A 27,901-nucleotide genomic window follows, 5' to 3' on the forward strand; every position below is an offset into this window, starting at 1 on the left:
CCGAATGAAAATGCAAATTCACTCTTCCAGTAACTTAAGGTGACGCTAATGGAAAGCAGAAAAACGCGGTTACCTCGTAAACAAAACAGCCCTGGCTTTTCTACGTATCATAAGGAGGTAAAATGGTTTATATTTACGTCAGAGCATCGAATTTCTTTGGAAGGCGACGAGTTTGCAGGTATGAGAGAATACAATCCCAGAATGCATTGTGACAAACTCTACTGAGAAAAATAACGATCCAAAATAAAAATGAGAGATTTTGGATAAAAAAAAAATGTATATGTTATAACTGGAGTATTTCACTGTTTGCTGATGGCAAATTCTGCTTTGTATTAAAAGTGCTATATTTATGCAGCAGGTGGTGTTTCAAATCAGTCATTTTAGTTAGGATGTTGCTTTTATCTATATACAACTAGATTTTGAAAAATAAAATAAGCACAAGTACATAAAATAAATCAGTCCTGTGTTCATAATGAACTTCCAGGCCCTCAGATTCCATCTCTGTGCCTCACTGCCCCCAGCAGCCGCTGGAAATGGTCCTAAAATCACATTTCATTTTCAATTGCGGAATGAAAACTGATTCCAAGAGCCTTAAGAGGGTTCTCAGAAATTGCACTTGGCCAAATTACAAAGACTGAGCCATCACGCTTTTGATTTGCCTCAGCGGATCCTTTAGCAAGGAGAAATTAGCAAAGTAAATCTGCTTGTGAATTAATTATTCAAAAGTCTTGATAAAGAAAACTTCTGTGGATTTTGCTGTTCATGTTTTTGTCTGCTTGGGTGAATTTTGTGAAAACATGTCCAATCATATGTCAATGCAATGTATTATTTCATTCTTTTGATTTTAGAGTAAAATATGACCGTTTCTCGACAGCAGACAGCAGTTTTATTTTGTGCATTATTAAAACAATGCTGATGTTGGCAGAAGAAACATTCCTAAGTGCCTGTGTGTTTGTTGGGAATTAAATTGACTTCTTCACATGAAAGAAAGTGCTCATTGGAAATTCAAATGGGATGTGTGGGCTTAGTAATTAGTACTGGAGCAAGACCGCTCTAATTAAATCAAGCCTCTTTCCTCCTCAATGGCAGGAAGAGCCCAATGCTGGGGCTTATCTCTGTTTTGTAGGTTGATTTTACCTTGAATATTTTGGACTTATGATATTATTAGTCTTTTACGCTATCTGAATCACATCATAAATGTCTCCTGTCGCAGAGTACAAGTGATGGTTTGTGGAAGTCTGATGGATATCGATTAAACGCCTCTTTCCTTGCACATGTGGCTCGTTTGGGACAGATGACAGATCGTTTCGATAGAGGCTTTGCTTAGTCCAGGCTCAAAATGGCATGGCTAGTCTTAGAGAAGTATGATGAAGTGCTGCAGCTGAATACTTCGGATGAAATTTCAATTCATCAAAGAGAAACACTTCCATAGATCTTTTTGAAGCCCTGTTGCAAGACTCATTTCCTAGAGTATTCACATTGAGGAGCAAGTTGGCTCAATAGAAAGTTAGCTTGAAAACAACACAGCCGTGAAATCATCATTGGGATCTATAGTTTGGGAATTTAATTGCTGTTTTTTAGTCACTAAAAAAATCCCAGAATAGCACAGAGACTTGAAGGACTCTTCACTTTGATTTTGTGAAGTTTCCATGTTATTTTGTCTTTTGGTCTGGTATATTCTTATTCATTCAGATAATCATATATCCATTTTTGTGGTGTTATACAGTATCTATTCAAATTAGCTGTTGTTCACTGTGTTCTTTAAAGAGTTGTGCATGATCTAGTCGTTTTTAATGTGCCATAAACCAAAGCCTATCCCAGGCTCTGACACGCTCCATTAAGGCTCTCAACAGAAGTTAGTGGGGAATGTGCATTAGCAAATTGACTATGCACGAGACTCCAGGGCTCTTGGTGATTGCCTACACACACACGCTCGCAACCTCACAATGAAATGGCTGATGCAATGCTTCCAAGACACATGGTAAAACGTCTGCTTTATTGGTTTTATCATAACAGTCTTCATTCCCATACAATCACATTTAGGTTCTGCATATACCATATGTTTTAATAGGCTAAAATGATCAACAAGCTCCATTTTTAATTAGATTTGTGTGTCCAGAATGGTTCAGAATCCATATCATTTGCACATGCATTTCTGTCTATAGTTGAGGGTGCATCAAACACTAAAGCTGGTGTCTCTGTTGCTTTGAAGAGAGTTTGTTTGCAGTCTCTCATAAATGGTTTTTACTCTCTAACAGATTAAACACATATCAGAGAACAACCTAGTTTTAGATGCATAGTCATGTGAACGTCATGCAAAAATCATGCAGCAACACAACATGAACAAACATGGTTCGTACAAACTAAACAAAAATGGGATTACTCGTTTTGTGCCGAGTCGTTCGCCGCATATCTCAGCTAACCTCACCCTGACCTCTCACTTGAAAACCCTAGAGAATACTTCACTATTATCTTGCCATTGATTGATTGGGAAAATGGGAATGGTTCATTAACAGAATGCACAATTTGGAGTAGGAAGGTCAGTCCAACATTGGGAAAATGTTAACTTAAGGACTGTTTATACTGACAAAAAATATTGCGAATAAGAATACACTATACAGAGAATTAAGGAGGGAGGTTTAAATGTTTGTCATATCATCTGTCCTAAATTGAGAGTTTTTTTTTACACACAAACTATAAAGGCCTAGGTCTTTTCGTGCAATTCACCTTTTTAGAGGTTGATGAGCGACAGAGTAAACGGCACAGTTAATAGTAGAAAAACTAACCATGTGCCTCAACTTTGTACATTACATAATCAGTGGAAAAGTTGAATGAAAAAGGCCAAACTGCTTGTTGTAATTTTGTCTCAGGAAAAAGTACAACCTGATCTATTCTCAATGGGTGGAACGGATACTTCAAACCATAGAGAATGCATACCACCGAGTTTAATGACACATCTTGCATAATTTCATGAAAAATGGAATGGAATGAACTGCGAGTTAATTGCGGGTAATTAAACTATCAACCGGCATCCTATGATCCCAAATAAAACAGATGAAAGGGAAATGCCGTTTCAACAGCCTCGTTTGAAAGATAGTAAATAGCTGTCACTAGCAGTGCATGATCACTCAACAGAACTGATTGAAATAGATTCAGGCTCATCCAAGCTCACCCAACCGCATTCTCCCAGCATGGCCCCCAGCCAAACTTCCCTGGGAAACAGATACGCACCTCAGGGAGATCAGGCTGTTAACCCAGGGCCATCATCCAAAAGATAAAGCGCACCGAGTTAAAAGCAAGGGAGGGAACAAGGGAAGGTAATGCAAGATTTGGAAGACTCATGATACTTGCTCCAAATTATTCAAGATAGAAGCGTTTAAGACTACTTGTGCTCAAAATTAAATAAGACATAGACCGATTATCAATTTGATCGATAAGTACTTGTCTACTTAAGTAGTTCTTTAATGGTAGGCTAATAAACAACATAATTCCGTGCATCTCTAAAGAATAATACTTCATGACTATGCATTTATCAGAAAATAGTGCCATTGTATATTACAAGCATGATGATATGATTATGATATTAACAGTGCATAGTGTATTTTCGTAATGCATTATTAGATCCATTTAGATCACATGCAAACACTGCTTCTACTCTGTTATCTGACTTTTTGGTTTTATTGATCATTAATAAAAAGTAGTAAAAATCCTGAATTATTGAATCTCTAAAGATATGATCCCTTTCCCTGCCCTCCCTGGTGATTCTGACTCACAAAACTTTGACTGAAACCGCGTTGGACGCGTTTTTGTGCCAGATCTCAGTAGCGTGGGTGGAAAGAAGTGGATCTCCGGTCTCCTCCAGGCATGAGACCTGAATTACACTTTCCCAAACCCACTTAAAACACACCCACTCTCATTGAGAAGGATATTGCACTGTAAAACGATGCATTTTTGTGTTATTTTTCAGTAGCTGAGGCTGTTGAAACAGACAGGAGGTTGGCAAGCGTTTTTCTTTCTCACCATTTTTAACACTCGTGCACAGACTTATGCAGTTTCCCTTAAAGTAATAAGAAAATTACAATAATTTACCATGGTAACCACACCATAGTTTTTCACCAAACATAGTTACTATCAATGTTATTCTAAAAAGCATCTTACACTGCTTTAATGACATTCCATATGTTTTTGGTGCATGCTATGATTACCATGGTACATTTTTATAAGCACCAGACAAACGGGCATTCTGGGCATGCACTCAAGCTCCGAGCACTTTCCAAATTAAAACAAACAAACTTAGGAATAAATGAAAAACAAGGAATGACACAAATGTGGGACCTGACTGCAAGTTTATTTTTATATTACACTTTTAAAAACATGTATAAAATTGGTCCGGCTTCAGAAACAAGGCACGCAATGTCTTGGTTCACGATCTCAGTGTTTGTATCAAGCATTCCCTATATAAAAACATCCAAATTACTGAGGTTAAAATTCCGAGCAGCGAGACAACCATGCAAATAAACTTGTGTGATGCAGACTGGATGCTTTAATAGTAGGTCTCCCTCTCCACCCAACCTATGACAAAAATATAAAAGTCAAATTAGGACAGGAGGTTTGCATGCATCTGTATATGCCGTTCTTAAAAATCCATCTTCAATAATCTAAAGTAAAAAAGAACTAGTGAGCCATTTATCTAGACAGTCTTCAATCATGCGTTCTTTATTGAGAAGCATTGAAAAAAAATCTTTATGTTTGCATTGTATCATGCAACATGTTGTATCATGTTGTTACCTATGCAGACAAGTCAGCTCACTTGGTTTGGAACACCATTTGGATTTAACAAATGATACAAGTAAAAATGATCTCTGCTGTTATGAGGGATGGTGCAATTAAATAGTCTCTTACCTCCTGGGCTGCGTCGGATGATGAGTTTTCGGATTTCATCATAAATAAAGATGAGAAGTGAGTAGGGGAATGCGCAGAACCACCAGTTTGGTCTGGAATTGAAATTGTGCCAAAATTAAATCACACCTTCTCTAGACAGCCGTTTTATTTTTTACATAAGCAGTGATCCTCCCAATAATCTCTAACAAAATACATTGAGCGATCACATACACAGTGAAGCCACTATAGCAATGTTTTTACATAATGTGTTTTCGTAAACTCTCTTATAACCTCTTAAGTTAAAAAAAAGAAATAAGCAACAATTAGGGGCAAGACTTACTTCAGTGGGTACATTCTGAGGGCAACATCCATGCCTGGGCAGTAGGACAGGAAGGCTGCAAGAGCTGTTTCTTCAAACAGTCCAAAGATGAGAATCTTATTCCTGTAAAGAACAGCAAACATGTAAGACTTCATATCCCCGTTTTGCGCCATTCGGATTTGGATTTATTGGTTGTTTACTTACTTCATTCCTTGCTGGAAGACAGAGTTTCTTCTGGTCTTGCAGATGATTAAATCGGCCCACTGTACAATTACAATACTGGTGAAGAAGGCCGTGTGGCATGTGAACTCCACAATCTTCCTCTGCTCGTATGTCTAAGATGGCCAAGAACACAACATTCTGATAAGTTGGTGGAAAAAAACACAACATCTGAAAAATTACTGGATGAACAAAAACACTCACCCATTGCTGTCCATAACTGTCTTCCAGATCATTGACGTATTTGTCATCCCAAAACACTCGAATGCCCAGCAGTGTTGATGGCAGGAAACCATTTTCAGCCAAGATGACAAAATACGTGAAGAAGCCAGCCAGAGCTTGAATCATACCTGTGGAGAAAGCAGAAGCAAGGAGATTCAATCATCCAACTCTACCTTATGCAATTGGTGGTGCAAAAAATGTGAAGCATCATAGGCTCTTACCGATTTGACCATAGGCTATGCTAATGAGCCTCTCATTCACAAGTTTGTCTGTCTTAGGGTTTCTGGGTTGACGCTTCATGATGTCACTCTCAGCAGCTTCATATGCCAATGAAATAGCAGGAACCTTGAAGATAAGAGGACAATACAGTTTATGGAAGAACATGATCAACTGACCAACTGAATGCATAATTACTAGTCAAATGCAGTGCTTACCATGTCAGTACCCAGGTCAATGCAAAGAATGGTGACGGTACCCAAAGGAAGAGGGATGTTGGCAATGATGAAGAGGAGGAAGGGGGTGATTTCAGGGATGTTACTGGTCAGGGTGTAGGCAATGGACTTCTTAAGGTTGTCAAAAATTAGACGGCCTAAAGTGGAAGACAAGTTTTAGGAGCAAGTAACCTTCAGAAATCTTCAGTTAAGTAAGTACCCAATAACATGTTTCACCTTCTTCTACTCCAGTGACGATTGAGGCAAAGTTGTCGTCCAGAAGGATCATGTCAGCAGCCTGTTTGGATACGTCAGATCCAGCGATACCCATAGCCACACCAATGTCAGCCTTCTTCAGAGCAGGAGAATCATTGACACCATCACCGGTTACGGCTACAATGGCACCCTGTGGATACACACAAATGAATGTTACACCATGTTGTGACACGTCCAAGTTCTTGTCCTAACCATCTACGAACACAACAAGCTGTTTTGTCAATCATTTGGTTTCTACTGCTGTCATGTCATGCTGGGTAGTACATTTAAAGGAACCGTATGTAGGATTGTGGCCAAAACTGGTACTGCAATCACTTTCAAAATACTGTAGAACGGTGTATCCCCTCCCTCTCCCCCCTGACTCGAGGTTGCCAGCTAAGCTGGAGGAGTAGGCTGCAACAAGGAGCTTCCAATGGCAAGTGACAAGTCTTACACAGTAATTTGTTTTTCTTCTGTTAATGTTTATGCTTCACAAGAGATGTTTTGCGAAGTAATTATGTATCGCAAAAATTTACAGATGGCGATTAGCCAAATATTTCGTAAAGATGTACTGTAATACCACATTTCAGTCGGAATATAGATTGTTCTCATACCCTGCTCGTGGTGCGATATAAAGCTTTTTATGGACTCATTTAGCACGGCCGACCGCGGAAAATCCACTGTGTACGGAAGCAAAGTTAGCCTAACATAGATGAATCTTACCTGGCAAGGAGAAAATTAGCTACGTTGGCGTCTATCTTCAAATTCTTCTCCGTTTTCAGCCGTCTCCATCATTCAAAGGCATCTCCTATACAAATCCTTGTGTTATTTCGGACTTTGTCACGACGTATTTCGGATTCATAACGAGGTCTTTTAGGTTTCTTTATACACATGTTTTATCCGACTGGTTCTTAGCAGCAGCTGTAACTAACTAGAGCTTAGCTGGCAACCCGTCTCACGAAACTCTACTGACTTCGTGATTGGTAGATAGCTGGAGGGTGGAGCCTCAGACCAAAACACAAAACGACAACAATAACATCAGTTGAGGGCTGCAACTCTCACTTTTAAATGACAATATCCTGGCCGGACCACTGTTGTCAGTGATATAAGTATTTGAAATGAACATGATTTCTTAATGTCTAGGGACATGTCAGGGCCATTTTATGATTAACTGACATAAATTTCTAACATACGGTTCCTTTAAATCCCACCGAACCTAAATCTTGATCTTTGTAGCTTTGCATGTGCATTTAGGTGTGGCTAGAAACTTCTCACACTGCACCTGCCAAGTAAAGTACTCAACTCTTATCTTATCAAAATGACCTGGTGAAATTTAGATTGATCCGGGATCGTAAAGATAACTAACCTGTCTTTGGCAGCCTTCAACGATAATCAGCTTCTGCTGAGGAGACGTTCTGGCAAACACAATTTCTGTGTGGTATTTTAAGATGTCATCTAATTGCTCTGGGGACAGATCCTTCAGGTCACCACCATGGATCACACAAGCCTTGGCATCCCTTTAAAGAACATTAAATGAAATTAAAAACTGGATGCAATAAATATCCAGCCAAAACATCCAAATTGAGGAGGAATCCGTTACCTTGGGTTGACCTCATTGATGGGAATGTTCAAGCGAGCAGCAATGTCCTCAACGGTCTCGTTGCCCTCAGAGATAATACCCACTCCCTTGGCAATGGCCTTGGCTGTGATTGGATGATCACCAGTAACCATGATAACCTAGAAGAGAGATTTTGCATTAGCAACTAAGACATTTCTGGTTGTTTCTTCAAAGCAACAGACAATTATTTGGAATGACTATGATGTACCTTGATTCCAGCACTCCTACATTTGCCCACAGCATCTGGTACAGCAGCACGAGGAGGGTCAATCATGGACATAAGGCCAATGAAGCACAAATTCTCAGTGGGGAAGTTCACCTCTTCTGTATCGAACTGGAAGTCCTCAGGAAACTGTTCGTCCGGAAGGTTGAAGTGACAGAATCCTGTGGAAAAACAACATGTTGATGGAAACTGCAGAATGGAAAACCAGAGTTTAGAAATACAATTTTATAACCGCTAAATTACCCAGAACTCTTTCTCCAAGGCCTCCAAGCTCCAAGTAGGCATTCTGGAAGGCGTCCTTCAACTCATCATCAAGTGGCTGCTCTTTTCCTTGGATCAAAATAGAGCTGCACCTGTCCAGAATCCTCTCAGGAGCGCCTTTCATTACTAGCAGGTGAGTGGATTCAGAAGTATTGCTATTGGGGTTCTTATGGATGGAGAGCTAAAAAAGGTCCATAAACAGATTATGTTAGACATCTACAATTCATCCAAAAGAGTTGGCCAAAGCAGGACATAGTTTTACCTGGTATTTGTTAGTGGAATTGAATGGGATCTCTGCAATCTTGTTGTATTTTTCTCTCATCTCTTTCACGGATCCACAGCAAAGCTCGATACACTTCAGCAGGGCAGATTCGGAGGCGTCACCTGCCACGTCTCTCTGTGAGGAAACAGGAAAGCATGAGAAGGAGGAATGGTCTGAAAAAACATGGACTGACAACCACAGTTGCATTTTAAATACAGACTGCTTAGATGTCCCAGGAAATGCAAGATAATTTGAGGTAACGGCCCAACAAATTAGTCCCTTTACAAAACAAGTCAGAGTGGGCAGAAATTAGGTGTTTACAGGGAAACACTGTGTACCACTCAAAGGCTCTAGAGTGAGCTCAAGGGGCACAAAGAATCCCCAGAGGCCACCCGCCGAACTAAGCACAAACAGACAAACATCGCAAGCATGTAGTAAACAACCTTCATATGGCATCAGCAACTTGCAAAAACAATTTTGTCAGATTTTGCCAGGGCTGGCAAATCTTTTGACAGACGTTCACAATGCATTCAACACATACCTTAAGAATGGGGAGATTTTCTTGATCGGCAAGAAAGACAGCACGGTTGCAGAGACCAGCAACTCGTGCAAGAGCGGCCCAAGTAGCAGAGCTCCTGTCAAAGGAGGTTCCACTCTGGTTCTCTGTGGTGTCTGCTTCATGAATCTGGTTGTCAAACCACATGTGAGCGACGGTCATTCGGTTCTGGGTTAGAGTTCCAGTCTTGTCAGAGCAGATGGTGGAGGTCGAGCCAAGAGTCTCCACAGCTTCAAGATTCTTTACCAGGCAGTTCTTCTTTGCCATACGCTTGGCGGTCAGGGTCAGACACACCTGGAAATACAAGAATATGCTTCATCTGTATTAGATAATACAATTATTCTAAACTGTAGCAATTATTCTGACACTTACAGTTACAGTAGCAAGGAGACCCTCTGGCACATTAGCGACAATGATTCCAATGAGGAAGATGACAGCTTCCAACCAAGAGTAACCAAGGATCAGGGAGAGAATGAAGAAGGAGACACCCAGGAAGACGGCTACACCGGTGATGATGTGGATAAAGTGCTCAATCTCAATAGAGATGGGAGTGCGACCGACTTCAAGGCCAGAAGCAAGAGTGGCAATACGACCCATGACCGTGCGGTCACCAGTGTTGATGACGACACCCCTGGCAGTGCCTGTAAGTAAAATAAAAGTCAATTCAAACGTCTACTTTCACTGTACGAAAATTTTACTTCCAAAAGACTTTTCATACCTTCAACACAGTTGGTAGAGAAGAATGCAATGTTCCTGGTTTCTAGTGGGTTTTCATTGGAGAAGTCCGGAGTACGAGTTTGGGGTTCAGATTCTCCAGTGAGGGAGGAGTTGTCCACCTGGGAAGGACAAAATCTTTTGTAAATCCTTGCAGACTTAAAATGTGCAATTGGAGAAGACATTTTACTGTATTTATGGAAACGGTACTTCACCTTGCATCCATGAGCAGAAATGATACGCAGATCAGCAGGAATCCTATCACCACCCTTGACTTCCACGAGATCTCCAACCACAACTTCTTCAGCATTTATATTGCTCTTCTCACCATCACGGATAACCAAGGCTTGCTATGGGACAAAGTGGAAATTTACTTAACATCACTGAGGAGACGAATTCTGAGCCTGGTTATATAAAAAAAAAAAATATCATCAGTACCTGAGGGACAAGGTTCTTGAAAGAGTCCATGATCTTGGAGCTCTTGGCCTCTTGATAGTATGAGAAACATCCAGTGATCATCACAACAGCAGAGAGTACAATACCCAGATACAGCTGCACAGGACAATAAAGTAGAGGTTAGGGATACTGCTAAAATAACAATGTGATCTTAAAAGACATACCCTTAAGAAACACAAACAGGGTTTTCTCCTTACGTTATCATTGGCAGGTTCCTCCTCAGAGGCCGCCAGGATGCCGTAGGCAAGAAAACAAAGGATGGCTCCAATCCACAGGAGCGTTGAGAATCCTCCAAAGAGCTGCTTGCAGAACTTGACCCATTCTGGGGTTGTTGGAGGTGGAGTCAAAGCATTGGGTCCATCACGTGCTAAGATCTCCTTAGCACGAGCGCTTGACAATCCCTGGAGAAAGTGATGGGTTAGATAATGAAGATCCAAACTGAGCTTTATGCCATTACACTTGTGTCAATAGTCTTTCATTTCAAATTCAATACAGAAACAGACTTACCCTAGTTAAATCAGTGCTGTATTTCCTGGTGAGTTCATCCAGGGACAGTCTGTGATCATCCTACAACAGTGCAAAACATAACATTGTACATTTCAAAGATTGCTGGAATAGTCGTGCGTTTTGTTTTACCGATAGGTGTTTCAAAGGACTAAACTGACTCACCAAGTCCACCTCTTTTTTGAGTTCATCCATATCCTTATCCTTCTCTTTCTTGCCCTTGGACTTGGACTTGGACTTCTTGCCCCCCTGCTCTGAGGTGGCCGCCAGCTCATATTGTTCTCGACCTTCCTGTGGTGGACCAAGCATAGAACAACCATTAAATCTCTTGTGCATGTTCAAACAATAGCATTTTTCCTAAAATGACGCAAACTGCTTCCATTTATTGATGGTTTTAAAAGATGCACAAGAAAGTGCCATTACCCAACTCATGAGTGCAAATGATGCATAGAAAAGTGTAAAACATTAGCAAGAGGTAACAGAGTGCAGATTGCATCATCCCAATGGATAACGTGTAGTAATTAACATTTAACTTGAAAAGCAATTAACCAAGCGACCTCTACTATTGTTAGGCAACAGTTCTTATCATTACAACTGAATTCTGTGAATAGAATAGGTGACTCATTGCCTTACAAGCACGGGAGCTGTTAAATTAATCATTTAAATATAGAGCATTTGATTATTAGTTTGCATTTGAACCAACTAGAAGTCAGCGAAGCAGGTTCTTGTTTGAAAAACTGACAATTTATCAAATCTTCAATTAATTTTTTTTTTTTCAAATTTCTGAAAAGAGAAAAAACATGAGCATTATTTTTCTTTTTAAGTTTACATTGTTTCAGAAAATATCTAACAACTCTTGTGACATGATTGACAGCCAATTGACATTAAAAGGCCATGATCTGCCATTTGTTACAACTGAAAACAACCATTTAAAGTTAAGAATTTTTTTTTCCCAACAGCTTTGATGACTTTAGATCATCTTAAAAAGACACAAGATATTTTTTTTTTGCAGGTCAATCCATGTCCTGATACAAATCTGGAGTGGTTGTTTTCTGACCATAAAAGCAACAGATGATGAAAGTGGCCAGAAACAACTCGACACCTGTAGTGCCCGACTGAACGTGACAGCTTTCTTTAGCGCTCCTTCACGTCTACGAATCCTGGTTTACTTAAACGCTTAGACATCACATCTAATATGCACACGTGCAAGGAAAATGTCACAAGGTTGAGTCAGAGGGTGAAAGATAAACCAACCATGGCAGAAGGCAGAACTTGCTCAGAAATATTCTATCGGGACTCTCAAATAAATAAAAATGCTATTCTTCAAAGATTTTTTTTTAATTTTGCACGCGAGTCAAAATCAGTTCACTCAAGCAGATCAGTTCTCTCATACTGGGACTTTGCCCTGTTGCCATTGGAAACTAAGCCACACCTCTAGACCCGTGAATAGGTTAAGTCACGTGTCAGACCCAACTTGTTTGTTGCAGAAGTGGCAAATGAACAGGGGAGAGTGAAGAGAAAACATGGTGTACAAACTCCTCCACACCAGTCACAAGGAAGATAATGCCTAAATACAGCTTTTCATAAGCTCACTGTGGTTTAAGAGCATGGACAAAAACTGTAGGGTCCAAAAGTGAAATTGCTTCTAGTTTGCATTTTTTACACAACCTGATGTCAAAGATTCAGTTATCAGCATAAATATTAGGATGATACGGTGGATTATTATAAGAAATGATGATCTTCAGAATGTCTTATCTTGATAATCATGTACTCCAGCCTGATTTGAGAAGTTCCAAGAGCATCCAGAGCTCCAACATAAGAAGAAAATCTGACCACCTGTTCAGAGTGGCATGATCAATTTCATAATTTACTTTCATTTAACTAGTCACCTAGAGATATTAACTTTATCAAAGTTGGTTTACCATTTACAATCCTACTGCATTTCTAAATCAAAATATGCATCCATGCATTTTGGAAAGCTATTTCTTCCTCACTTGGCGAAAAAGCAACAACCGCATGGAGGTAAATGCATGTTGCTATCTCATAGTTCACTGCACCAAAAAAGGTAAAGAGCCCTGAGACAGCATTCGGGGTCGGTGGCTGGTAAGGAGGGGTGGTCAGTCTCTGTCTGATGGGATTGTCAATGACAAAAGGTCTCACTAACACATAGCGACTGATGAATGGAAAGAATGTTAAACCCTACGGAGACAGAGTGACAGTCTTAGCTTATGTACACACTTGGGGGAGCGAGAACACAGCTGTGGTCAACACTTGATGCCAGTCCTAAAGCAGACATTAACATTTTTGTATGTAACAATAGGTTAATATATTTTCTTAAGTCTATGGTGGCTACAGCATTGTGTAATACCATGGTAAACGCATAAAAGCATTTATATGCCATGTTTATGAATAACATGGAATTGGATGGTAGCACCATATGTGACTCTGGACTAGAGGTCGACCGATATTGGTTTTTACCGATACCGATAGCTAGGTTGGACCACACTGGCCGATACCGATTAATTAACCGATAGTTTTTGAAAATAGATACTGAACGGCAACTAAAATACTGCTCTGCTAGTTTTAAAAAAGTAATAAACCATACTTTGTAAATTAATAAAAATATTAATTTTAATTATATATTGATCATTAAAGTTATTTCATAGTTCATTAATGTTAACAAAATAACACCCTAACAAGGAACAACACTTCTATTCTACAGCTTTCATCAATCTTAGTTGATGTTACAAATGGGCTCATTGTAAAGTGTTATTTCATATTAACAGTAGGGGTGGGAGTCTTTACATTTTAACAATATGTAAAATTGCAGTTTCTATGCTTTTTGTTTATATTTGGAATCTCTGTATGTTAGTACTGCCTTATTAAAATTAAGATTCAATTTAATTACGATTTTCAATAACAACTAAATATAACCATGCATCACATTCTCAGTTTTCAATATTACTGCACATGGTTACATTTTCATATACATTTTATATAATTTATTTTGAGCAAAATTTACTTTATTTTTTTATTATATAAGCAGGCTACTTTTAAACCAATTACTTATTTAAAATAAGTGTTCTTTAAGTATCCAAAAGTTAACAGACAATAGTTATTTTTTCCTTTCGTTTGATCATTACTGATGAGATCATTGACAGTGGCTGCTTTAACAGGCTGCATTCAAACGAATGCACAGATCTATTTCGATATATCAGATGCCCTGCTCTGAAAACATAACTGACTGTGTGTACATCAGTTTCGTATAAAAGTATTCGAAATGGCAAGTGCATTTAACCGCATCTGCAATCGAGCTTTTTAGGACGAACAAACACAAATTGCAAGTGAAAGTCTGTCAGTGCGCGAGTTTTGTGCATCGAATATACTGCATTACAAACGGCAGAAATGAAGGCACATGTAAAGTAAAAAACTGCGGGTGGAAGCACGCACTGTCAAGCAATGCACAAGAGTCTCACAGTGCAAATTCTATGCAATGAAGCCAGCCGCGTTTCAGGCGCTAACGCGTGCCATATGCGGGGAAAAACACAAGCTCCTTGAAGAGAGGGTTGCGATGCATTGGATGCAGCGCTGCGTTGCGCGGACAACTCGCAGGTATCTCTCTCACACACACAGGATGCGTCGGGTAGTTCAAGCAGAAATCTAAAACAGTTTATTTAATCACCAAATGGGCAAATGATCAAAAAAGCGGCAAAGATTAGTTTAAACAACAGATCAAAGGGAAAGAGAAAGTACGATCTATATTGTTGTAGCCATTTAAGAAAATGTGTTATCTGTTTTACATTTATGTTTAAATATTATTTGTTTGTGTTTTGTTTCAGTTTAATCTGTTAATTACGAAAGAAGTGTGTGTAATTTGTAAATGTCATAAAAGACGTGGTATGAATTAGACGGCAATACACCGGGAGAATTGGAGAGGGTCAGACACAATTGTTGACCACTTCCACCTTTTTATTTGTGGAAAATCCCTTTTTAAACGAATTTCGTTTTGTATAATTTTTATCTTAATTTTAAACATATTTTTGTTGATCAGTTATTAAAATCAAGTAAGAACAAGGAAAATTGCATTGTAAATAAAGTGCGTAACAAGATGCAAACCTACCATGCTTCCGCGGCCTGAAGAAAAGGCTAAAACATAAATTATAGCTCTATATGAAGCATACAGACTTTATTAGAGCTACAGAAATACGAATTTATCACTTAAATGCACAATCTTCCAGCAGGGTCAAGCCTTTATAAACATTAACAACAATTTGGGACAGATATGTAATGTAAAACTGTGAATGGCGCGCTGTGGCGCAGCAGGATTCTGTAGGCTGAATGAACACGGTTTGCTTTCTCACATCAAGTCTTTAAATCTGCAATTTTGCTGGCTACGAATATGACCAACTGGATATAAATCAATGCAAATATATGGTAACAATCCTGACATTTAACATTGGTGTCTGACTTAACCTCTCATACTCTATGACAGCGGAGCGTGAGAACGCAATCCGGAAAAACTATCGGCATGGATTTTTGCCGATAACCGATAGTTCAGCCAATCAACTATCGGTGCCGATTAATCGGCAAAACCGATACATCGGTCGACCTCTACTCTGGACCACAAAACCAGTCTTAAGACGCTGGGATATATGTAGCAATAGCCAAAAATACATAGTATGGGTCAAAATGATTGATTTTTCTTTTATGCCAAAAATCATTAGGAAATTAAGTAAAGATCATTTTCCATGAATTTTTTTTTGTAAAATTCCTACTGTAAACATATCAAAATGTCATTTTTGATTAGTAATATGCATTGTTAAGAACTTAATTTGGACAACTTTAAAGGTGATTTTCTCAGGACTTTTTTGCACCCTCAGATTCCAGATTGTCAAATAGATGTATCTCGGCCAAATACTGTCCTGTCCTAACAAACCATACACCAAGGGAAAGCTTATTTACTGAGCTTTCATTTGATGTAGACATCTCAGTTTTGTAAAATTTAACCTTATGACTGGTTTTGTGGTCCTGGGTCACATATATACCATTATGGTAACTCCATAGTACTTCAAAAGGTAGATATTTAGTACTAAACTAGCAATGTCCACATTACAATATGACCTAGAAAAATTCTACATTGCAAAATAGAAGAAATGCTATTATTTCACAGCAAGACTGTGTCTGCAGAGGCGAGACATCTGCCCCATTGCGGTGGGATTTGATGGGGCTGGGGGCGTAGCTCAATGCACCAAACCTAGATGAAACATGCGGATGGCTGTTTGCTCTCCATCGCATGGAATACCCCGGGACTAAATGCATAATTTACATTTACACTGGCGCTCAGAGACCCACATTAGGGAGTGGTATTCATGCTCTTACGCAATGCCACTGCATGCTGGAATCGTATTAGGAGTTAATGAAGCCTACAGGAAGCAAATCATAAGATTATGACTGAACGTGAAAGGAGAAACGAAACAAAACGGAATTGCATTGAAAAGCTAAGCATATCAAGCAGCTAATGAGATTTCACAGTTCCAGGATGTAATTTTCATCTCGATTAATGTATAATTCCGCATTGCCAGACACAAAGACGTGTTTTTACAGCAGGTCTCCCTCTTTTTAAGTCAAGCCTTTATTTAACTAGCTCAGCCTGCTCCACTTAAAGATAACGATGACAAACAGACGCGATGATAACTAGTCCTCAAAACCCGAGACAACTTTATCATGTCAGGCAACACCCTAAAATTTAACATGGTTTACTTTGCGTAACTGCACAGTCAGAAACACAACACAAACCACATCACTAGATGAGAACGCCATTAAACTAATAAGTCAAAGCCTTAACTATTTAATTTTACATTGAATGGTTAAACCAGGATATCGTTTCTTTGTTTGTTTAGATGTTTTAAACAGTTAAACTACATAGACGCATCTCGCAGCCTAGTTTTAAATGGGGAAAAAAATAAGTTAAGTGTTTATCTGGTGATCTCTAAGTTTAAACTAGCGGTTTACATGAATCGTTTCAATCAGATTTTAAGAGTTAAACGATACACCTCGACATTTACGTGTCAAGAAGCGATTTGCACATGTGGGATGATTTATTAAGCCAACATTTACAATATTTGTGTAAAATAATGCGACAATTATAAAGACGCGTCTCGTTCAATGTTTTAAAAGCAGTATTTAGGCACTTTAGTGCACTGGATGCATGTCAAGATAGGTTAAATAGTTCATCTTGTGCATCTGGACTGTTTTAGACCAAATATTCAAAACAAGCGCGACATTCTTTCCGAGTTTTACGCGGTTAAATAGTGACACAATGTATCTCGAGGTTTCGTCACACTCAGAAACACGTTGTCAGGCTAAATGGAAATGTTTTGTCGTAACCTACTAGTTAAAGAGCTTTAAGATTTTTTTCCCAAGAGCTGGTAAACATTAGTGGCACTCAGAGCTCTTATCTCGTTACAAACACGATTACTTCAGTTTTACAGTGTAAAAGTCACGAGACTACATCTGCTTCGACAAAACAGGCCGTGCAACATCGTGGCCATAGAGGAGGAAGTTGTCTGCTACATTCCTGAAATCTTTGTAGTGATCGAAGAAAGTCTTAATATGGAGTTTGTTTGACTCTCTTTCAAAGCCACAGACTCAAAACCTGTTGCTCCGTCCGAGTTGATAAGATTTAGATGAATCCTTCCGAGCATTTCATTCATTTAAACAAACTAATTTGAATATTAAAACTGCGGAAGTCTCATTCTCGGGGAAGCCATTTGAAAACAACTATTTAGCAAAACCATACTCTAAAACCACCTGTTTAAACACAAAAACAAATTCCTAAACAGTTTTTTAGAATTAAACGACAAACACGTTCACACTTACTCCTCGTCCCATTTTGCTGCTTTTGGTTTAAAACGACCACCTGGGTTTCCAAAAAAATCCAAGCTTTCTTTAAAAACAACAAATTAAAAGTCCCCAATCCCGTTTCCTTTTTTTGGGCTTTTTTTCTTGGTCACCGCTGGACGCGTCGTTTCACCCGGACACGCATCCAAGCCGCGTTACAGCGTGAATACCCAAAGCTTATATATAGTGGGTTTTTTTTCACTGTGACGTCTGACTGAATTGTCATGGTAACGCGGAGGAAAGGGGCGTGGTCTGCAGGGAAGACAAGAGACAGGGCTGGGGGGATTGTGACAGACTTTCACCCCTGAACTTTGATCGTGTAAAATAAATGTATCGCTTTTCCATATCAGTGACGATACCCTTTTTGTTTGCGTTTATCTATGTGAATTGCTGGTTAAGTAACTCCTATGTCTCTTGGAAGTTAATACACTGTTAGAAAATCCAGTTTAAGCGTGTAGCTGTGTTTTAGAGTGTGGTTTTTAGCTGGTCATTAACTGGCTGAATGGACACCATGTTCCGTAAACCAGCTACAAACTGGAGTTACCAGGTAATAACCAGCTCCACTATGTTTTTCCAGCATTGTCTCCTAAAGAGCACAGTTACGAAAGACCATGGCTGCATGGAGTAACCTGGTTAAATTGTCTTTAAATTCTCAAACTATTAACATGGTCTTGTGATTCCTACATCTGGTATGTGCTTAAAAAGCAAACGTAAGCATGTTTAAGATGTTAATAAATCTAAAAATCATGACTTGCCTGTTTTTTCACTGTCTTATAACCTATGTATTTCACAGTATTACTTAATAGTGTAGTTTAGGTAAAAATAATAGCCTTGCGTTCAATGTGAAGCTCATTTTTAATATAATGGGATTCACTAATATAGTAGAATTTCTTTGGTTAGGATACTATGCGCTAATTTGAGCTCAGTCTGACTGGCTATTTTTGTCTCATTCAGTTCTATTCTACTGAGATCGCATTTCATGGTGATTATTTTCTTCTTTTTATGTTGTTCAGGATTATTCTCATTAGAGGGATTATGCTCATTAAACACATGTATCGGCGGTGCTGATGATGGAAATTGACCAGTGCTGTTGAACCAGCGCCTGCTGGAGACTGCATCTTCAAAGTAGGAGAGCTAAAAATATCTTGAATTTTATTTACAAGCTGTGGGCTCAAGCCTATAAATGTGTTGTCATGGAAACTATCATGTCACCCCCTAATTTTAGACAAGAAGCATGCCCTCTAGTGGTAGTAGTGGATTCTGATGAGCCTGATCTTACAACGCCTATAAATATCACGTGCTGTGCCTTTGTCATGGCCAGTCTTTGCATATTGTCTTTGCATAGTTCATTTTCTTAAATATATGCTAAATACGTACTTTCACTTTTGCATTCCCCTTTTATCGCCTTGTTTAAAATTATATTTTTGCATTTTAACGCTGTGTATCTATTTGAAGCCACTCCAACATTATTCAAACAGCCCATGCAGGGTTTGTTTTTACTCTTTAATGAAAATGCTACTTCTACTTAATGAATTATAAATATTAGTAAGGATGTTGTTTATTCAAATCAACTTTGAGAGAGGCGATTTAGAATGTGTTTGATGTCTATCATGTTGAGATAAAGACAATAAGAAGTACAATGATGACATCTTCACTAGTACTTTATATCATGGTGGAACATCTAAGCAGCTACTATTGTTCTTAAATTAATCTAATTACAGGTCCCTTTACAGTTGCCATTTTTGCATTTAATTATTCAATAAGGGAATTAAATCATTTTTCCTTGACCATATGGCCTGTCTAATGTAATTTTCCAGGTTTTACATTGTATATCTTTTTGGGGACCAATATTTGATTGATATACAGTCTGTAGAAACACTGTAAATCTACACTTCATGGGTGAATGTCATTTGGGTTCCTATTTTCATAGTGCATAATGAAGACACAAACACAAACTCATTATAATTTGACATATTTATTGAATGAAAATGACCAGATTCTGTATAATTTTGAAAATATCAAAATGACTGTCTTCTTGTGTATGTTTGCCACAGAAAGGCTCCATGTTTCAGTAGTATGTTTCTTTTTCCACCCAGCCTAAAACAAAACAGCATAGATTTTAGAGCTAGTTCATTCACTGCGAAATAACAAAATATTTTGAAAGTTATCGCTATCATAGACCCCATTCAACACCCAGCTATCCTTTTGGGAAACAGATACTTTAGCTTTTAAATGAAAACAAACATAATCAACGCCAAAGACTGCCAACATCTGTAAGTTATATCTGTGATTACCTCCTGGGCTCCGCCTAAGGATGTATCTTCTAACTTCATCATAGACGAAGATGAGCAATGAGTATGGGAAGGCACAGAACCACCAACATGGTCTAAAACATAATACCAATGTTAAGTAGGCTTGTCAGAGTCAAATAGGCTTGTGTTGTGTGCTAAAGCCTAGCTATGTCCACTTACTTGAGAGGATACATTCTCAATGCAATGTCCATTCCTGGGCAATAGGACAAGAAAGCTGCCAGAGCGGTTTCCTCAAATAGACCAAAGATGAGGATTTTGTTTCTATGAAAGAAAAGTGTTGACACAGCCTTTAAAAACAGCCCTGTATAACACACATTGCATCATTTTAATGGCTGGACCCTACCTCATTCCCTGCTGTACGACTGAGTTCCTTCTGGTCTTGCAGATGATTAGATCGGCCCACTGCACAATCACAATACTGGCGAAGAATGCTGTGTGACATGTGAACTCCACAATCTTTCTGCGCTCATATGTCTGCAAGAATAAACAGATGAGAAATATCATGACTGATAACTCTCATTTGTTGTTTTATAGAGGTTTTTTTAGTTTTTACAGTTGTGACACCTACCCATTGCTGGCCATAGCTATCTTCCAAGTCATTGAGATACCTATCATCCCAGCTGACTCGAATTCCTATTAAATCGGAGGGCAGGAATCCGTTCTCGGCAAGAATTACAAAGTAGGTAAAGAACCCTGCAACTGCTTGCATCATACCTAAAAATAAGTTTGACGACATTAAAATGAAAGTTTAGAGGGTCTGTCTTAAGATTCAAATACTTATATATAACCTAGAATTAAGTGTTTGTTTTATTTGTTTGTATTTATGTAATGTACAGCATTTTTTATACATTTTAGTGTTCCATTTTAATTAATAGTTTCTTTTATCAATAAAAAACAGTAGGTGTCGCTGTTCATACTTCTCAGGCAAACTCAGGGCATTGCTGCAATAGCAATTACGACCTTTAGTGGATTATTTATGCACTGACTGAAGGTATACCCTGCTTGCCAACTTCCTGGTTGGCATGCTTGCTGGCAGATTTGTATACGCAGACGATGTAGTATTTCAAAATATAGCTGTTGATCAGCACAGATTGTGTAATGAAAAATAAAACCAAATAATACGCAGCAAAGATGTTTTTACAGCTAGCCTGCTGCGGCAGAACATTAGTACCATCGAAGGTGTGTTTAGTTTGAAGGTGCTACACTACAAGTGAATTATTGCAGTGGAGTATTTCAAAACCAGGCCAAAGAATAAACATAGCGCTAATGTCTGTTTAGAATAGCCATGCTCTTACCAATTTGACCATAGGCCATACTGATGAGCCTCTCATTCACCAGTTTATCTGTTTTAGCGTTTCTGGGTTGTCTCTTCATGATGTCGCTTTCAGCAGTTTCATAGGCCAGTGAGATAGCAGGAACCTGTGGAAACATGAAACAATGAATCAAAATATAGCTACAAGTGTCAATTACAGCATCAAAACCACAATTGGTTCAAAGATAATGAGTAAAACCATTTCTTTACATTTTTAACCATTTGGGGGAGCTCTCACAAAATCAAGACTCAGCACATGGATCAAACGTCAGTGAAATTCAAAGGTTCAATAAAAATTCTAAATGGTCAACAGCCAATATGGCTGAGGCCAGAAAAAATGGAGGAAGAGTTATGAGCATTTATTCAAAGTAATTTTCAGATTTTCTGACCAGTAGGTTGCACTACATATAAACTTTTAAAATGGCTGCATTTAGAATTACAACATTTCTTATATGTCCTAGCATTGCCAAGACAAGGCCATAGTTCCTGGCTGGGATGGTATTCACTGGCATGGTCTCAAGATTATCTGTACCAAAGCTGAGGAAGATCCATACGGTAGTTTTCAAAACATCCAATGAATCCGAAAAAACAACAACAACATGATTCAGCTTATTTGCAAAAATCTGCAGCAAACTTTAAGCTGTTGGTGGCACTACACAAACTTAGAGGTCAACCACAAAGTCAAACTGAAGGTCAGACAATCCTGATTCAGTTTACCAAAGGTCAAACTGTTTTAATACTTTCAAAATAGGTGCCTACACCCTTTCACATACCATGTCAGTGCCCAGGTCAATGCAGAGAATGGTGACGGTGCCCAAAGGAAGAGGAATATTAGCAATGATGAACAAGAGGAAGGGTGAGATCTCAGGGATGTTGCTGGTCAGCGTGTAGGCAATGGACTTTTTCAAGTTGTCAAAGATCAGACGGCCTAAAATTGAAGACGTTTGAGAAATAAGTGTCAAAGTAGTCTTCATAATTCCTTAGCCATTTAACACCTCACCTTCTTCTACTCCAGTGACGATTGAGGCAAAGTTGTCATCCAGAAGGATCATGTCAGCAGCCTGTTTGGATACGTCAGATCCAGCGATACCCATAGCCACACCAATGTCAGCCTTTTTCAAAGCAGGAGAATCATTGACACCATCACCGGTTACAGCTACAATGGCACCCTTGAAAGAGAAATAAAATGCATTTAAATGGTACCCGCTGAGTAAAATCCTCCAGCATTGATAGGAACGGATAGATAAGTAACAGTACCTGTCGCTGACAACCTTCCACGATGATCAGCTTTTGTTGTGGAGAAGTTCTGGCAAACACAATTTCTGTATGGTGTTTCAGGATATCATCCAGCTCGTCTTCACTCATATTCTTCAGTTCTCCACCATGGACCACACAGGCCTTAGCATCTCTAGAGGTACAATTTGCATTAGAGGACATCTAGAGCAAACTTGGTGAACATAAATGTTTTGTTTGACATGGATACCTTGGATTAACCTCTCCAACAGGGATGTTCAAACGAGCAGCAATGTCTTCTACAGTCTCATTTCCTTCAGAGATGATACCAACACCCTTTGCAATAGCTTTTGCTGTAATTGGATGGTCTCCAGTAACCATGATAACCTGTAATAGACGATTCTGAATTATAATTTGACTAATGAATTGTACATGCAACAAGTATGAACAAAATTGAATATGCTGCAGCAAAGATGCGACATATTCAAACAAAGGATTTTGAACCAAGAAATACTTCTTGATTCAAGGCCCTTCACAAACAGTCTTAGCTGTAATTGGGTGGTCATAAGTAACCTGTGATAGAAGACATAGATGCTTGATCATATGGTTCATTTTATTCAATAGTGCTATAATATAATCAAGGCATCAGTCTTGAATCAAGGTGAAACAACACCTTGATTCCTGCACTCCTGCACTTGCCCACAGCATCTGGTACAGCTGCGCGAGGAGGATCGATCATGGATATGAGGCCAACAAAACACAGGTTCTCAGTGGGAAAGTTCACTTCGTCAGTATCAAAAGCAAAACCCTCAGAAAACTGGTCATCAGGGAGGCTACAGTGGCAGAAACCTTTGAGAAGAAACACAGTCATTAGTGTACACAGTCATAGTTTTAACGGCAAAAGTTAAAAAAGTGAACTTCATAAAGTGGCATTACCCAGCACTCGTTCTCCAAGACCTCCCAGTTCTACGTAAGCATTTTGGAAAGCATCTTTCATTTCTTCATCCAATGGCTGCTCTTTTCCTTGAATCAAAATAGTTGAGCATCGATCCAAGATTCTCTCAGGGGCTCCCTTCATCACCAGCAGGTGCTTAGACTCTGAAGAATTGGGATTCTTGTGGATTGAGAGCTAGACAAGGCATATTAGAGGATGTTAGGAAGGCCAGTCAAATCTGTATATCTCCAAAGAAGGATTAAACAAAAATACCTGATACTTGTTGGTGGAGTTGAAAGGGATTTCAGAAATCTTTGCGTACTTCTCTCTCATTTCTTTGACTGAACCACAGCACAGCTCAATACATTTCAACAGGGCAGACTCTGAGGCATCACCAGCTGTGTCTCGCTGAAAAATATTGATTTCTTTTGGTTTGATTTTTGGCAATTACATGTACGCAGCAATGTAAGCTTACTGATGGACATTTACAAGTCACTCTAAAGGTAAATCATCTACATATTTCTCTAAATGTTTTAAAGTAGTAAATATTGAGAAGCTCAAGCACACCTTAAGGATTGGCACATGGTTTTGATCAGCAAGGAAGACGGCACGGTTGCACAAGCCAGCAATACGTGCAAGAGCAGACCAAGTTGGAGAGCTCCTATCGAATGAGGTTCCACTCTGGTTCTCTGTGGTGTCTGCTTCATGAATCTGGTTGTCAAACCACATGTGAGCGACAGTCATACGGTTCTGGGTCAAGGTTCCAGTCTTGTCAGAGCAGATGGTGGAGGTTGAACCAAGAGTCTCCACAGCTTCAAGATTCTTTACGAGGCAGTTCTTCTTTGCCATACGCTTGGCAGTCAGAGTCAGACACACCTACATGAAGTTACAAGTTAAGTAACAATTCTTGGCTCAAGTGAAGTGTACTTTGGCTTTACGAGTGTACTTTAAATTCTGACTTACAGTTACAGTGGCAAGAAGACCTTCAGGTACATTAGCGACAATGATACCGATCAGGAAGATGACAGCTTCCAACCATCCATATCCAAGAATCAGAGAAAGAATGAAGAAGCTGACACCCAGGAAGACGGCTACACCAGTGATGATGTGGATGAAGTGCTCAATCTCTTTAGCAATTGGTGTTTGTCCACAATCCAGACTGGAGGCAAGAGTGGCGATACGACCCATGACAGTGCGGTCACCGGTGTTGATGACAATCCCTCTGGCAGTGCCTAGTGAATATAGTAACTTTAAATTACGAAATTATCACTTTTATATCCAACATACTTCAGCTGTTTTATCTTTGTACCTTCAACACAGTTGGTAGAGAAGAACGCAATGTTTCTGGTTTCCAGGGGATTGTCATTGGAGAAGTCAGGAGTACGAGTTTGGGGCTCAGATTCTCCAGTGAGTGAAGAGTTGTCCACCTGCAAAAATACCATGAATATCCATGGATATTGGCCCAGAATTAGTCCTAGTTAGTACCAGTTTACTGTTGGACTAGCTCAGGGGCGTCTAATTATGCTCCTAAGGGGAACTGTCCTGCAGAGTTTAGCCCTAACCCTAAATAAACGCACTTTAACCAGCTAATTAAGGTTCAGGTATATAAGAACCTTCCTGGAAGGTGTACTGGGGCAAATTTGAGATAAATTCTGTAGGACACTGGTCCTCCAGGAGCAACTTTAGACATCTCTGATCTAGATGGTATACCAGCATATACAACCTGCTCACCAGTAAAACATTGGTGAAGTTGTTGACCAAAGAAATTAGGCTACTTAAGAATACCAGCATTCAAAATTCAACATAACTATGCCAGTTTTTTCAAAAGTGGGAGTAGGCCTATGTTACGTTTACCATTCTTAGGCACTTTAGGTCTTACCTTGCATCCATGCGCAGAGATAATACGAAGATCAGCTGGGATTCTGTCTCCACCTTTGACCTCCACAAGATCACCAGCGACCACCTCCTCTGCATTGATACTCTTTTTCTCTCCATCACGTACAACCAGGGCTTGCTACAAAACCAGAATGCATTAGAATTAGGTGTTTTTGTGAGAGCTAAAGTGTCTTATTAGAATACTTTTTACATTTTAGTACCTGAGGTACAAGATTCTTAAAGGATTCCATGATTTTAGAGCTCTTTGCCTCTTGGTAGTATGAGAAGCATCCTGTTATTATGACAACACCGGCAAGCACAATTCCCAGGTAAAGCTGCAAAGATCAAACAGGTTCACAATGGAGCTAATTACGTGATTCACTATGTTTGTTGACATACAAACTATTGATGCATAAATAAGGGAAGTTTTTTGCTCCGTCGTACATTGTCATTTGCAGGTTCGTCTTCGGAGGCAGCCTGGATTCCGTACGCCAGGAAACAAAGGATTGCACCAATCCACAGCAGCGTTGAGAATCCCCCAAAGAGCTGTTTACAGAACTTTATCCATTCTGGAGTCGTAGGAGGTGGGGTCAAGGCATTGGGTCCATCACGAGCTAAAATCTCCCTTGCACGGGAAGACGACAAACCCTGCCAACAATGATAAAAATGAAGTCAAACAGTTGTTGCAAAGTGAGTGAACACTGAAACAGTGGTTGTGGATATCAGACCTGAAAAATATTTCAAGGAGAGAATTCAAGGAGATAACAAATGGGGACATGTTGTCCTTGAAAAGTTTTTTGAAGGTCAGGGTGGGGCAGAAGATTTGGTCCAGGTAGGAGGTGGAGCTAATGACGCACTCACCTATATCTGGGTTTGCTCCAGGACAGTTAGCACTAATTTAATTTAAATATTTTATGCACATAGGTTTCCGCAAGTATTAGAAGTTTTCCATTACAACATATAATCTGCTGTTTACATCATAATTACACCTTGAACATACCTGCTGGTAAATCCTTTACACAGACATCCTTAATCAGTAAAATGGCTTTGTTTGACAGATAAGATATAGTGACCTTAATAATCGAAGAAGTCAGTGACTTTAAATTACGTTACTAGCTGTTTACAACAAACTCATTTATGCCCGTTACAGAAAATAAAACATGCATATGAATCATTTTTGAAACATAATGTTCCCCAAACATTATGACACAAAAGTGTCACAAAACTCACCCTGGTTAGGTCGGTTCCATATTTGCGGTGAAGCTCGTCCATTGTCAACTTGTGGTCGTCCTGCAGAAACAAAAAAAATGTTAAATGGAGTGTTAAAAGTATTTTACTGCAGTGTGTATTTTCTAGATTTATGTGTTAATTTCGCACCAGATCCACTTCTTTTTTGAGATCGTCCATGTCCTTCTGCTTCCTTTTCCCCTTTTTTGGCATCTTGGCTCCATCTTCTGAAGTTGCCGCCAATTTGTATTTATCGTTCCCCGTCTATCAAAAATAGCAATAGTTAACATATGCAATTTTAAACAAAGCAGAATGAGAGACAAAAGGGCACAAAAACAGAGCAACAAAAGCAAAAGTGCAATGAATCTGGCAGTGTAGTAAAATTTAGGCATGGTCCACTCACTCCAAGCCCCATTTTTCTCGTTTATTCCAAATTTAAACTCTGAAGCTTTTGGATTTTAGATGTCGTAGTCCTCTTGAAAGCCTCTCCGGAGACAAAAAGCTCCTGTGTGTCCAGGTCACATTCACAAAATTTATACCCTGCCAACTCACCTGTTCCAAGGAGGAGATTAGGGAGGAGTTTGGCTGCTGTCATGGAGCTTTAACATTTATTCAACCTTCATCTGCACAGGTAGGTCATGTCATTGACACCTAGTTGAGGAGCTAGCCTACTCAATATCTGAAAATACCCGTGGTATTTTGCACAAAACTATTTATTTGTATTAAAAATGTCCATGTGCACTGATTTATCTTTAACATTTAGTTTCTCTGCACTTATAAATCATTTGTCTGGTACCACCTGATTTTTTATGGCTTCTGGCCACTTCTTCATTTCAAACGTAAGTGAGGAATGATTATGTAAATAGTGTCCTTTGGCATTCAACACCCAGTAATAAATCTGATAAAGTCAAACTACGCTTGTACACGGCCACATTCGTATCTTATGAATTTTTCTGAACGCAGGTTTGGCATGCATTTTGTCTGTGTTTTGTAAACGTCTCGCTATCTTTTCTCTGTCAACAATGGATTAAGTTTAGTCCATATTTATGCTTTTCAACAGCATGCCACCACTTACGCATCTGTGAGCATGGATTGCACATTTCCTTTTGAGTTTGCATCCATTTGTTTGGTAAATACTCCAGGAAAACCAGGATCAGCTGGTGCTGCAGCTCAGAGTGGCCTGTTAA

General features: G+C 39.2%; 2 protein-coding genes across 2 annotated transcripts; both read right to left on the bottom strand.

Moving 5' to 3' along the window:
* Positions 1-4,329: 4,329 nt before the first annotated feature.
* LOC141337167 (sodium/potassium-transporting ATPase subunit alpha-1-like) lies at positions 4,330-17,977 on the bottom strand. The gene is made up of 22 exons (XM_073842934.1): positions 17,801-17,977; positions 11,087-11,212; positions 10,925-10,984; positions 10,615-10,818; positions 10,400-10,513; positions 10,177-10,311; positions 9,966-10,083; positions 9,620-9,888; positions 9,233-9,541; positions 8,692-8,826; positions 8,412-8,610; positions 8,154-8,329; positions 7,928-8,064; positions 7,694-7,844; positions 6,310-6,478; positions 6,076-6,230; positions 5,863-5,986; positions 5,624-5,769; positions 5,405-5,535; positions 5,222-5,323; positions 4,903-4,994; positions 4,330-4,572 (listed from the first exon to the last, which is right to left on the bottom strand). Exons 1-22 carry the CDS (start codon positions 17,810-17,812, stop codon positions 4,544-4,546), a joined length of 3,093 nt encoding a protein of 1,030 aa, XP_073699035.1. The 5' UTR covers positions 17,813-17,977; the 3' UTR covers positions 4,330-4,543.
* Positions 17,978-19,780: 1,803 nt separating this feature from the next.
* Positions 19,781-27,231, bottom strand: LOC141337168 (sodium/potassium-transporting ATPase subunit alpha-1). The gene is made up of 22 exons (XM_073842935.1): positions 27,118-27,231; positions 26,865-26,978; positions 26,718-26,777; positions 25,932-26,135; positions 25,709-25,822; positions 25,492-25,626; positions 24,922-25,039; positions 24,576-24,844; positions 24,180-24,488; positions 23,886-24,020; positions 23,615-23,807; positions 23,352-23,527; positions 22,929-23,065; positions 22,703-22,853; positions 22,446-22,614; positions 22,219-22,373; positions 21,429-21,552; positions 20,702-20,847; positions 20,477-20,607; positions 20,293-20,394; positions 20,116-20,207; positions 19,781-19,918 (listed from the first exon to the last, which is right to left on the bottom strand). The coding sequence occupies exons 1-22, from the start codon at positions 27,127-27,129 to the stop codon at positions 19,890-19,892; spliced, it is 3,075 nt and encodes a 1,024-aa protein (XP_073699036.1). The 5' UTR covers positions 27,130-27,231; the 3' UTR covers positions 19,781-19,889.
* Positions 27,232-27,901: the final 670 nt, after the last annotated feature.

This window comes from Garra rufa, chromosome 6 (assembly GCF_049309525.1).
Source record: "Garra rufa chromosome 6, GarRuf1.0, whole genome shotgun sequence".
In the NCBI taxonomy this organism is placed as follows: Eukaryota; Metazoa; Chordata; class Actinopteri; order Cypriniformes; family Cyprinidae; genus Garra; species Garra rufa.